At 51.0% G+C, this 13,439-nt stretch overlaps 1 protein-coding gene across 7 annotated transcripts in view; it reads left to right on the forward strand.

Moving 5' to 3' along the window:
- The window catches only part of Arhgef2 (Rho/Rac guanine nucleotide exchange factor 2), a 57,247-nt gene that overhangs the window by 19,117 nt on the left and 24,691 nt on the right, over positions 1–13,439 (forward strand). For 3 of the 7 annotated variants that reach the window (XM_050166383.1, XM_050166381.1, XM_050166384.1), the window contains exons 4-6: positions 3,571–3,643; positions 4,372–4,414; positions 5,385–5,478. In XM_050166383.1, coding sequence (XP_050022340.1) covers positions 3,571–3,643; positions 4,372–4,414; positions 5,385–5,478 — 210 coding nt within the window. Of the gene's footprint in view, positions 1–3,570; positions 3,644–4,371; positions 4,415–5,241; positions 5,259–5,384; positions 5,479–10,220; positions 10,445–10,564; positions 10,728–13,439 lie in introns of those variants that run through there. The other 4 variants (XM_050166382.1, XM_050166388.1, XM_050166386.1 and 1 more) reach the window with 4 other exon arrangements.

Here is a 13,439-nt window from a genome sequence, read left to right on the forward strand (position 1 = left end):
AAAAAAATATTTATTTATTTATTACATATACAGTATTCTCAGTACTCTGCCTGCAGGCCAGAAGAGGGCACCAGATCTCATTACAGATGGTTGTGAGCCACCATGTGGTTGCTGGGGAATTGAACTCAGGACCTTTGGAAGAGCAGGCAATGCTCTTAACCACTGAGCCATCTCTCCAGCCCCCTGATTTATTTATTCTTATTTCATGTGCATTGGTGTTTTGCCCACATGTGTGTTTGTGTGAGGGTGTCAGACCCCCTGGAACTGACACATTAGTGCTAAGAATTGAACCCAGGTCCTTTGGAAGAGCAATCTTACCCCCTGAGCTATCTCTCCAGCCCCCTTTATTCATTTATTATTATTATTTTTTATGATAAGCACTTTGAAAGGGGTAAGATATAGTCTCAGTGTGGTTTTATTTCCCTGTCCCGATGGCTAAGGGTGTTCAACATTTTTTCGTAAGTGTACCGTCATTTGTGACTGGTTCACTTGTCCACTTATTGGCTGATTATTCTTTTCTCCATGCCTGTTTTTTCTCTTTATGTTTAGATATTAGTCCCATCATTTGCACGTCTAGCTCTCTCTCACTTGTAGGTTGTCTGTTTTTCTCGCTGTGCTGAAGCTTTCCAACCTTCACATAATTCCACCTGTCCGTTCTTGCTTTATTTCCTGTTCTTTACAGAAAGAGAGTCCTCTGCCCAGGGCTGAGGATGTGGCTAGAGGTGGCTCAGCAGTTAACAGTACTGGCAGAGACCAGTATTATCTTCTTGCATTGTTTATAACTCCAGCCCTAGGGGATTTAGCGCCCTCTTGTGGCCTCTTTGGGAGCCTGCACACATGTGGTACACACACAATAAAATAAAAACAAACTGCAAAAATAAAATAAAGTAAAAGCAACAGAATACAAAACCAACTACAAACAAACAACTAGATGTGGTGCTATAAGCCTGTGACTCCTGGCGCTCCATGGATGGAGGTGGGGGGGGGGTCAGCAGCTCAAGGTGACCCTTGGCTATGCTGCAGAAGACCGTTTCCAAAAAGAAAAAGAATTGCCTGTGCCTGGGTCTTAAACTGTATCTGTGGTTTTTCTTGCAACAGTTTCAAAGTTCTAGTTTTGTTTTGTTTGTTTTTAGAGACAGGGTTTCTCTGTAACAGTTCTGGAACTTACTTTGCAGACCAGGCTGGCCTTGAACTCATTGATATCACCTGCCTCTGCCTCCAAGTGCTGGGATTCAAGGTGTGCGCCACCACCGGGCACAAATTCCCAGGTTTTTTTGTTTTGTTTTGTTTTGTTTTTTGAAACAGGGTTTCACTGTGTAACAGTCCTGGCTGTCCTGGAACTAGCTCTTGTAGACCAGGCTGGCCTCAGACTGACAGAGATCTGTCTGCCTCTGCCTCCAGGTGTGTGCCACCACCACCAGCAAAGTTCCAGATTTTATTTTAAGGTCTATCACTCATTTGACATATCTTTGTGCAGGGTGAGGAAGAATCTAGAACTTTCAGGAACTTTCATGTGGCCCTTGGTGATTTCATTTTCACGACTCTGAAGCAGCCCATGCTCTTTCCTGCCCTGCACTGAATGTGTCCTTTAAAGACATTTTTGACTTTATGGTTATTGTGTATCTGATGATTTTTGTCAGTTTGGGCTCTGTCTTTCAATTAAAAAAAAAACTAGAGTTTTCATTTTGTTTGTTATTTGTAGCTGCTTGTGGTGGCATAAACCTTTAATCCCAGCACTCAGGAGGCAGAAGCAGGCAGACTACTCTTAGTTCGAGGCCAGCCTGTCTACCTAGTGAGTTCCAGGTCAGTCAGAGCTACACAAGAGATCCTACATCAAAAAAGAAACCAGCCCTAAGGTCAGATATGGTGCTAAAGGTCTATAATTCCACCACTAGAGAGGTTGAGGTAATGGAATCATGAATGTAAGACCAGCCTGAACTACATAGGAAGATCCTGTCTCAAATCAATCGTACACATACACAAACACAAAGGAAGCAAAAAAAGGGGGCAGGATATGGCTTAGTGAGTAAAGACTCCTGATGACCTGAGTTTAATATCTAAGATACATATTGTAAAAGGAAAGAACTGACTCCTGCAGGTTGTCCTCTGACCTTTACAGGTGCGCGCGCGTGCACACACACACACACACACATACACACGCACGCACACAAAATAAAATCTAATGAAAAATAGGAAAAAAAAAAGGCTGGAGAGATGGCTCAGAGGTTAAGAGCACTGACTGCTCTTCCAGAAGTCCTGAGTTCAATTCCCAGCACCCACACAGTGGCTCTCAACCATTTATAGTAGGATCTGATGCCCTCTTCTGGTGGGCAGGTGTACATGCAGAGCACTCAAGAAAAAGCAAGCATGGATATACATATATCAAAACATCTCATTGTGCCCCCAAAAATATATTCCATATTTCTGTGCTGATTTAAAAAAACAAAAAGAAACTACACCCCAATTTTCAAATGAGCTCTAGTAGCACAGGCCTACTGAGGTTGCGGCACTCAGAAGGTAGAGGATTGGCACAGGCTTTTAATTCCAGGACTCAGGAGGCAGAGGCAGGTAGATCCTTTGAGTTTGAGGCCAGCCTGGTCTACAGAGCTAGTTCCAGGACAGCCACGGAGAACCCCTAGCTCAAAAACAAAAAAGCAAAAAACAAAACAAATTCAAGGTCATCTTCAGCTACTTGATAATCTCAAGGCCTGAGCTACCTAAGACCCTTTCTCAAAATAAAGTTTAAAAGAAAGAGGTTGGGCTGGGCAGTGGTGGCGCGTGCCTTTAATCCCAGCACTCAGGAGGCAGAGGCAGGAGGATCTCTGTGAGTTCAAGACCAACCTGGTCTACAAGAGCTAGTTCCGGGACAGGTCCCAAAGCTACAGAGAAATCCTGTGTATCGAAAAACAAAACAAAGCAAAACAAAAAACAAGGACTCAGTCGTTAAGAGCACTGCCTGATGGTCTAAAGGTCCTGAGTTCAATTCCCAGCAGCCACGTGGTGGCTCACAACCATCTGTAATGAGGTCTGGCGCCCTCTTCTGGCCTGCAGGCCATGTAGGCAGAATACTGTATGCACAAAAAATAAATAAATCTTTAAAAAGAAACAAAAACAAAAAGAAAGGTAGGGAGAAAGAGAGAAAGAAAGAAAGAGAGAGGCTGGCAGACCTGCTCAGCAGACAGAGTGCTTGTTGTACAGAACTCAATCTGGTTTGACCCCTAGATCCCATGATGAAAGGCACAAACAAACCCTGAGAGTGACCTCTGACCTTCCACACCTCCTGCTATGACACATGCACAATAGAAACACAAAAAATAACAATGAAAAAATATACAGGATTGTGTTTTCTGTCCAGGGTAATGGATAGGCCTCTGGAATAATATCCCAACTATTTCCTGTGAAATAACCCAGATTGGGTGTGGAGAATCTTGGGAGGCCTGGTGGAAGGGTTGAACTGTGGGCAAGGGAACACATTTGAGGAGGTGGACAACGCGTGGCCTTCGTGTGAGGACTGCACAATTCTAGGGTCAGAGTTCCTGCCTGCTATCTGCTGCCTCTTTGGTTCACTAGGCCCCTGGCATGCTGTCCAAGGCTGTGTCCATGAGTGGCATCAATTTCCTCTTGGACTGCTTAGATCCAGATGGTAAGTAAAAGTGGAACTCAAACCACGGTGGCCCAGCAGTGTCCAGCAGTGCCCAGCAGTGCCCAGCAGAGCAGGCTGTTCTCAATTTCCATCACCTACATTATATGTAGTTACATACCCTTGGGGTTCCAAAAATTCCTTCAAGTGAGGGTTCTTATTCAGGACATCAGCGTCCCTGAGACTGTCCTGCCTGCGAACGAGGGGGACACAAGATACAAGCAGTCTTTCCAGGCTCCCCATCACTAGAAATGGGGGACAGTTTCTAGAAGTGCACTTCTGTTCTGAGGATGGCACATGCAGGGGCTGGCAAGATGGCTCACTGGGTCAAGGTGCTTCCCCCTAAGTCTAGCAGCTTGAGTTCAATCCCTGGGAAGGAGAAACGTCTGACCTCCACATGCCTGCCCCCACTCCACATACTCACAAATAACTGAACAAAGAGTAAAAGATGGCGTTTCGGGCAGCTCCGTGCCGAGCTTCGGCCTCTCCGTTTACCAGAGGGGACGAAGCCTTTGGTCCAGCTAGTTCTTCTCTTCAGCTCCTTCTCAGTTTGTTCAGCTGTGCTCTCCTCAGACCCCGCCCTCTGTCCCTGCTCCCCTATGGCCGCCCTCAGGAATGGCGTCACAGGCACCTGCAGCCTGGGAACCTGATCCAGGTGGAGGGGGTTGGGAAGGCAGCCCTGGGTGCCTTTGTCTGGCTTTTCCTAAACGCGTCTCTTCCTTGTGCATTAGCAGGTAACTCGTTCCGGTCCTCTGCCACAGACCTCAGCAAATGGTGAGTTTCGGGGATTCTGAGTCCATCAAAGGCCTAGATGTAGGAGTGATGGGTGTGGCCATGGATTTTGTAGCCTTAAAATTCCCCATTGTCCCCATGATGCTTCTGAAGAGGCCTTCAAATAGCCATCTCCCCGAGCGAGAGAAAAGGAGTAGGAGCCAAACCCTAAGGAATCTAACAAACAGCAGAGGCGGGGGGATTTGCTCACTGCTGTCTGAGTGGCCTGGCCACCGGGGTGAGCTGTGGATGGCAGACAACCGCTGAAGGAAAGTAACTCGACGGAGCGCTAGCTGGGGGCTGTAGAATTCCCAGCAGAGCGGCCTGGAGTGGAGCTTAGAGATGTAGATGGATGCTGGACATTTCAAGAACTATACAAATAAGCATGCAAAATCAGCACCTGTTTCTCTGGCCTGTGTGGCCAAAACCTTGCTAGATGGGGCAGCTCACTTGGTGTGCCTGTGTGAGCAGCACAGGAGCCCTTTAAGAACTGGGCTCTGATTTGTGATCCTGAAATTCTCTAGCTGACACAACCTCCTGGCTCCGGTCAGGATTAGCTCATGGGATGGGCTGATGAAATCCCAGGAAATCCAGTTCTTATTGGCTTTAGGCCCACGGGCTTTTTCCAAACAGCAGAGGGTCTACACAGGGCTCTTGTTCTGAGAGGGGGAAATGCCCCTCAAGGGCCTTCTCTCCAACCACATCTAATGGAGAACAGTTTGAGAGGGACTGGGCCCTCCCATCTTCAGCTGGAGAGGAAGAGGGTGGCTGATTTTATCTGGGAGGAGTCTGGAGTTTCCTTATAAATAGGGGAGTCTGGAAGCTTGAGCATCCTGACCCAGAAGAGGTAGGAGGTGGGAATCGGGGAGTGTGTTTCCAGACTTCTACCTCAATGGCATGGGCCACCTGCCATCTCTGCGGTCGATTTTCTTTCCCAGTTCCCTCTCCTCACCTCTTCCCTGTCTTTTTGCAGTGGTAACCAGCTGGAAGAAGACTCAGGGGCCTGGGCAGGCTCCTCCCTGCGACGGACCTTCAGTTTCCTCTTGGGCATGACAGGCAAGGCCAAGGTAGGAGGCAGTCCGGGAAATAGGAGGCATAGCTCTGCTGACCTCCTCACTTCTCTTCCTCCCCCATGTCTCAGCAGGTCCAGGGCTCTCATTTTAAGAGAACACATGATGTGCCTTCAAAGCTCTGAGTGTCCCAGTAAATTGGCCTTTCTCTGTTTCCCTCCCCTCCAGCTGAGCAGACAGCTGCTGCAGACAACTGGGAGAGAAATAGGGCCGGGAGCTGAGGAATGGCCTAAGGCTCCTCACTTCAGGCCACCCATATCTAAGATGGGCAGCAGGAGTCTTGCCCATCGGACACAAGAATGATAATTACAGCAACGCCTTTCGCTTATTCATAGCGTGTTAGCATTTTCAAAGTGCTCGCACACTCATAATTTTATGGGTGGATACAGCAACCGAAGGAGTTGAACTAAGACCACAGGCAGAGTGGGCGCCAGGGAGGGGTGTGATTGTGTGGCACATGTGTGGCCTCGGGAGGGACACCAGGAAGCGAAGGTGTCCGGCTCCGACTCTGCCTTTGTCGGTACCCTTGACTCTGGTGAGGCAGGGAGCTTTGACTGCAACCTCCCTGAATTGTCCGTTTTTTTTTTCTTTCTTCTTTCTTTTCCTTCTTTCTTTCTTTCTTTCTTTCTTTCTTTCTTTCTTTCTTTCTTTCTTTCTTTTTTTTTTTCAAGACAGAGTTTTCTGTGTAGCTTTGGAGCCTGTCCTGGAACTCGCCCTTTAGAACAGGCTGGCCTCGAACTTACATAGATCTACATGTCTCTTCCTCCTGAGTGCTGGGATTAAAGGCATGCGCCATCACTGCCTGGCTCCATTTTCTTTCTTTTTAAACTTCTCATTGTTTTGAAATAAGGTCTAACTCTGTGGCTCAGATCCCCCTGGAACTCACTATGTAGGCCAGACAGCCTCAACCGTGACTTTCCTCCCATCTCGGCCTCCAGAAGGCTGAGATTCTGGATTTTAGGCAGGAGACACCACACATGGCCATTGTTTATGTTTATTTATCTTTGAGACAGGGTTTCATATAGACCAGGTGGGCCTTAAATTGTATAGCTGAGGATGACCTTGAACTCTTGATCCTCTGTGTCTATCTCAAGAGCTGGGACCCCAAGCATCCACCACTACACCTACCTGCGGTGCCTGCCTCCCTTCCTCCCCCTCCCTCCCTCTTTTCCTTCCTTCCCTCCTCTCCTTCTCCTTTTCCTTCTCTGGCAGTTACTCCCCAGTCCTACAGCCTGGTTGGTCTTCATTATCCTGCCTCCAGCCTTCTGATTCTGAGCTCCAGTGGAGCTTGCAGGCTCCACTTACTGTGGCAACCATAAATCCCTCTCCTTTTCCACTAGTGTGCCTGTGCTTTCCACCCTGAGGTGGGCTTTGGTCACCAAGGGGAGCTTGAAGGACACACCATCCTATTCGGCTGGCAGAACCATGGGTCACTCCAGTCAGGTTGTTACCACAATAGCCAAGTGCAAAGCAGGGTTCTTCCGGGGGCCAGACTCTGAGGGCAGGATTTCCTCAGCTGGGCAGGCAAGGGAGTGATGGAAGCAGATCCGTTGCTAGGACCTTCTTCCCTGAGAGGGAGTTGAAGGTGATGAAGAGGAGACATGAGAGGACATATCACAATCTTTTTTTATATATAATTTATTTATTTTTATTTTATGTATATTGGCGTTTTGCCTGCATGTATGTCCGTGTGAGCTGTAACATCTTGGCGTTACAGACAGCTGTTAGCTGCTTTGTGGGTGTTGGGAATTGAACCTGGGTCTTCTAGAAGAGCAGTCAGTGCCCTTAACCACTGAGCTGTCTCTCCAGCTTGCAGCATATCACAATCTTAAAATCCCTGGACATGGGGGAGGCAGGGTCAGCAATCAGATTGCTTAGAAAATGAAGCAAGCAGGAAGCCCTTAGGATCTGAATCCTGTCAGGACACAGGCTCTGTCAGGCTGCCAGTCACACATTTACTCACCCTTGGCCTAGCAGCCTGGTAGGAGACTGAGGAACCTGAAGAAAGGGACCCTGGGTAGAGACTCTGGAGCATGGACAGGGACCAAGAAGAGGCAGCATGGACCAGTGTACTGTTGTGCTTGCTGGCCTGTCTTCACCAGAGTCTTCTCTGTGTCTCTCTTTGAAACCCCATCTCTCTTCTCTACGCCCCCCCAGTGGGTATGTCTATCATGCTGTCCCTTCCTCCCTTGTTCCCAGCTTGGGTACCAGGGCTGCATGTTGCTAGGGATGGAGAGGAGGAGGTAGCCTGTTCCTCCCCACTTGACTGGCATCCCACTTTTGTAGAGCTTTTTAGGATGGCTGTGGCACTCGGGAGGCAGAGGCAGGCGGATCTCTATGGGTTCGAGACCAGCCTGGTCTACAGAGCTAGTTCCAGGACAGGCTCCAAAGCCACAGAGAAACCCTGTCTCGAAAAACCAAAAAAAAAAAAAAAAAAAAGGATGGCTGTGGCAGAGACAGGCGATGGCTACACATTAATCACCATTTCACAGACAAGAGAACCTAGGAGCTGGGTCACTTAGGGCCTCAGCTTGCTTGAGGAGCAGCACGCAGGAAACCTGTGACTGAACCCAAAGCCTTCCTCCACCAGCTCTTGCTGGGAAGCCACTGTGGTCATGTATGCCTTAGTCATCCCCAAGTCATGTCTAAGGCCCAAACTAATCAGCAGAAAGGTCGATTTGTGGACGGTGTGTCTTGAGTCTAGACAGCTCGAGGCACTCTTGGTTCCTCCAATGGCCCTTCGGAAACCAGACCCTTCCCCCCTTCCTAGCTGGCAATAGGAATGGTGCTTTTTTCTTTTCTTTTTTTTTTTTAAATGGTTCCACGAGGGCATTGGCTACTTTTAGATTCTGGCAGAGGGCTTCTTCCTCTTCTTCTTCTTTTTTTTTTTCTATATAAAAACAATTTCTGAAAGGCTTCACTGGACAGGATCATATGGACTGGAATGAAAGGGCTTGGGAAAAGGGAGGACCCAGGAGAAAGGAAAACATTCATTGTTCCTGAGGATGCAGAAACCAGAAACTGAGTCAAGTTGAGGACATAACTCATTAAATACAGGTGGTTTTTAAAGGTTTGGTTTTCAGAGCTCAGAATCGGGTAGCAGGGGTGAGAACGGGTGGGATGGGAAAACAAAGTAAAAGGCTTGGGGGTCAGACGTTCCACGTGGGCTTTATATACTGGCCAGTCCCTCAAAGAGTCTTGGGGTCAAATCCTAGATTTTTGCTCACTCAGGGTTTGACTTAACAACACTTTCTGGCCCGGGCCTTGGAGAAAAGTGAGGTTCCAGACTAACAGAGGTCTCTGAGACCCCAGTGGTAAAGACAGGCAGCTAGGAGTCTGTTTTTAAAGTTAATACATTTTTTAGAATGGCTGGTCTCTTAGAGGAACGCCAGTCTGGAGTCCCAGAGTCAGACGCTCCTAAGGCTGTCCTTAGGCTTCCTTTAGAGGAAGCAGAATTGCCTGGGAAAGTCCTTTCTGCTTCTAGTTAGCCTGGCCTGGGTTTAGCTCTTTTTTTCCCGCCCCCCCCCCCCCGCCCCCCGGGCCTTTACTATAAAAGGATCTTAGCAGGAGAATGGGTGCAGAAGGTGAGGGAGTTGCTAGGCAGGGGATAGGTCAGAGGAATGAGTGGCGTGGTTCAGGGGTGAGGAGCCCAACCAGCACAGCTGAGGTTGAGGCAGTGGAGCCCAAAATAGAGATGGAGGCTAAAACTGGCACCACGAGAGCGCCAGTGCCGAGTTGGGCTGGAAACCTGCAGCCCAGCAGCGTTCTGTCTGGGTAGGCTTCTGAGAAGGCCAGGAAGCTAGTGGTCGTGGGCGGGGCCTCATTCCCTTCCCTGGTCTCCATCCCACCACACACCTTTTGGGACTAGATTAGGCAGGATCCTGAAATTTCTACAAAGTTTTGTCCCAGGGTGCTCTGGTTTTTACAGGGCAGTGGGAGACCTTGAAAGTGGAAACAGACTGGAGAAAGAATTTCCCCGGTGGCAGGAAACTCAGGTTGACGCAAAAGGTCCAAAGAGATGAAAAGCCACCCACACTCCTTAGCAAACTCCAGCTACTTCCTGACCGGGGCAGGTTGTGTCGAGTCTTCCAGGTCTTGTTGAATTGGCAGCGGCAGGAACTGGTGTCCAGACACAAGGAAGGATTTCCTCAGTTAGCCTCGGGAAAGGTGCAGACTTCTCACTTCACTGCTAAAGTGGTTGGCAGAGGTGGTGCTGGGAATGACGGTCGGAGTGTGGTCCCAGAGGTGTGAGAAGCTTGCGGTGGTGGTGGTGGGGAACCCTCTCCTGTGATCTTTGAAAATGGCTCCTCCTTACTTTTTTGGGGGGAGGGAGTGAAATTTACTGGTGCAGCTTCTAGTTCCCTTTTGATTTCCTCCTCCCTCTTGTCACACCAGTCCTCAACTGTAAAAAAGATCTGTGTACTCAAGTCTGTTTGATAGGCCCTTAAGGCTGGTTCCCCCAGCAGCCGACGAGGTAGGCGACAGAATCCTCCAACCGAAGGGTCTTTAAAGAGTGAAGTTACTCGGAATGGGTGCCAGTGTTTTTTTAGGGAGAGGCGAACTAAGAGGGGTCGCTGAGGTCAGCGCGTGTCCCTAAGCGCTAAAGGGAAAAGGCAGAGGACGCCTCGAACCTATCTAAGGACCTTGTCCTCCAGCCCGTGGCAACACTAACCCTGGCGTCCTGTCCGGTGCGCGGGTACCCCGCCCTGCCTCCGCTCCGCCTCCCCCCTTCCTGAGCCCGGTTGAGGGAGGAGACTAGGGTTTGAGGAACTGGCGCTGGGTGCCGGGGCTAGGGGACTCAGACTTCCTGTCCCTAAGGCCGACGCGTGCGGCCGGACCCCTCCCCCGCCGGAGCTGGACGCCCGGGCCCGCTGCGTCCGACCGCGGCTCACGCTGGATTATGTCTCGGATCGAATCCCTCACGCGCGCGCGGATCGACCGGAGCAAGGAGCTTGCGACCAAGGTGGGATGGCTCTGCGACCGAGCGCCCTGCAGACCTCGGGCCTCCACCCCGCGCCCCATCTCCCCCCCCGCCGCCCGCTCAGGGGAGCGGGAGTCAGCGCGCAGCGGCCGGACGGGGTGGGTGGGGCTGCGAGCGCGTGGGGAGGGGGCCGGAGGACCGCTACGTGACCCGCGTCTCCAGCACCCGCGCAGCTTCTGTGCTGGGCTTCTAGGAGAGCGGAGCTGGGTCATCAGTGGTTCGGCGGGACCGAGTGTTTTGGGCCGCTCGGAAGAAAGTTGGTTTGGTAAGGGACCGGGCGGGAAAAGGGGGTCGTGCGTGTCGGGCTCCTAGGGGCGACGCTGTTGGATATCCCTTTCCGCGCCCCAGTTCCGCCCGGTTGCTCGCGGCGGTGCCCCCCAGCGCAGGCTCGGTCGTTTCCCCCTTTGTCCTCACCATCGGTTGGAGGGGGCGGGAGGGGGTGGTTTCCCAGCTCCCTCCCCCACCTTCTCGCCCCTCCAAGACAAAAGTCAGCTCCTCCTCTTCTCGCCGATGGACTTTCCAGCTGTGATTCAGTTCTTGCCTGGGGTGGGCGGGTGGCTGGGGACAGCAAGCGACAGCCCATTTCCCCCACCAGGCCAGGCCGACTCCCTCAGGTGAAGGGAGCTTGCCTTTGTGTAGCTGGGATGCCTTCCTCCATCCTGAGCGCCGAGGTGTCTGAACCCAGAGTAGTTCCCACCCTTAATCTGTTCTGTCAACTTACAGGCTCCTGGTCCTCCAGTCGCCTTGGCTGACCCACTCCCCACTCCCCTCAGCCATATTTTGATTATGGCCTCGGGTTGGGGGCCCTTCACCTGTCATCTGGGTTCTGGGTGTGTAATTCTCAGCACTTGCTTGACGACCCCTCCGCCGCGCTTTTACAAGTGTCCTTTATTCCTGCCTTTGTATTCAGACCCAAATGCCATGACTTTCCATACCTCAGTCTCCAGGAAGTGGTGAACGGGAGGACTTGTAGCCGAATGTGGAGCTGGGAGGGACCTGGTGCTGGCAGATAGGGCCTCCCAGTTGCTCAGGGCACCCACATTATAAGGTTCTCAGAAAGGAAAGGCAGGATCAGTTTTAATCCTAATCCCTGTTCTCCCTGGGAGCTCATGGACCCTTCTGCAGCCAGCCAAGCAGATCATTTATGTTCAGGCTGGGAAGCCACTCTGGGAATGGAAACCCCTCTCCCTTCCTCCTGGTTCCAGGCTTTAGCGACTGTCTTGGTGCTAACCGCGAAGCTGGTCTGTAGGTTGGCTAGCCCTGGGGAGGCTTAGTTTGAGGCTTTTCTTTTTTTGGGATGGGGGTCTGCTAACCGGAAGGAAAGCTAGCAGGACTCTTAGTAGCTCCAGGGTGAGGTGACTGAAGTGTGAACTGTGGGGGTGGCAGACAGGCTCTTATCAACCCCAGCGACAGGCCAGGCCCCAGCTCCCAAAGTCTGTTTATTTTTTCAACCGTTTGAGCGAGACCCTGGAGTAGAGCCAGGGGGGGTGGGGGTGGGAATGGGACCTTTTTGAAAGCACGGAAATTTGGTTCCACCCTAAAAAGGAAAGTCATGGGGGAGCTTGGGGGGCAGATCTGTGAGACTGTATGAAGACATTCTTGGAGGGCCTTTCTCTAATCCAGACACCTGGCGTCTCATGCCCTGTTTTGTTTTTTGTTGTTGTTTTTTTTTTTTTTTTTTTTTTTTTTTTTTTTTTTTTTTTTACATATCATGGTAACTGGAAATCTAGAACCTGGTTCTTTATCCTGTGACTAGCCATGGAGGGGGTATTGGGGGATCTGACTGGGACCGGGACCAGAGAGTGGTTCTGAGAGGGCAGGGAGACCTTGGGGAGGAGGGAGGTTGTCAGTTTGAGCTGGTCGGAAGGGGAGGGACACCTCCGGAAAGCTGTGGTTACCGAAGTGGGGGAGTTGGTTCTCAGCCAACAAACCCTGGATCTTCCCCCTCCCCCTCCCCAAGCACACCAGCTGTCTCCTTTCTTTTTAATACGGTGGTGGGAAGTAGAGGCCCACTGGAAATGAGATTATCTGAGGAGCATGGTCTTCCCTGCGACCTATGAGGGAGATGGGTCAGGGCAGAGATCTGTTGTCCTCTCCTCCCCCCCCCCCCCCCCCCCCCCCCCCCCCCCCCCCCCGTCTCTTTTTTTACTCTTAGGACATTTTCACAGAAGGGAGAATTCGAGCTCGACCTGCCCTTTTTCCTTCCGCACGCATAGGATCCATCCATGCGCCCTCCGCACTTCCTTTTTCTCCTCATTGTTTCTGTCCTGCTGGTTCCCCAGCCCTCAGTAATCTCGGCCCTATTTCCTACCTCGTCTAGCCTAAAGCTGCTCTTTGCATATTTAGACCCCTCATCTCCTCTCCCGATCTTCCTGAGCCCTGAGTGTCTTGGCCCTCAGAACAAAGCAGGGGCCAGAGATCAGAGCTCTGGGGATGGCTTTGGAGGCGGGAGCACCGTGGGTTTTCCTGAACCCTGTGTGTGATGGGGAGCAGGGAGAGAGGCCGCCTTTGTTCCGAGTACCAGAGAGGTGGCTGGCTTTGTGTGCAGGACCAGGAGGGCAGGGCTGAGGGAGCAGGGAGGGGAACTAGAATAGTTTGGGAGACTTGAGGAGTTGGGGTTCCTCTGGGAAGCTGGGGTTTGGGGCCATCCAAAAAGATTTTAGGGGTAATGGATATCCAGGAAAGCACTGAAGCTGGGAATGGGGGATGAAGCCTTAGAGAGGTCACCTAGGTACTGCAAGATGGTTGAAGAGTACCTAGGGAAACACCCAGGGCACCAAAGAAGGTGGAGAAGGGTCTGGCTCTGTCCCACTGGCCCGGGAACTGTGACCTTGAGTCAGAGAGAGGACAGATGAGTTGTGATTCCCTTGTGTTTGCGTTGTGTTTGGGGGGGGGGGGAGTCTCTCCGTCAGAGATTTGAAAATTAGCGCTCCCCATGCTCTGTGGACAGGAGCAAGTGGTTCCCATTTTAAAGTTC

Source organism: Alexandromys fortis, unplaced genomic scaffold (genome assembly GCF_014885135.2).
Source record: "Alexandromys fortis isolate MF-2015 unplaced genomic scaffold, M_Fortis_MF-2015_v1.1 scaffold_152, whole genome shotgun sequence".
Classification (NCBI taxonomy): domain Eukaryota; kingdom Metazoa; phylum Chordata; class Mammalia; order Rodentia; family Cricetidae; genus Alexandromys; species Alexandromys fortis.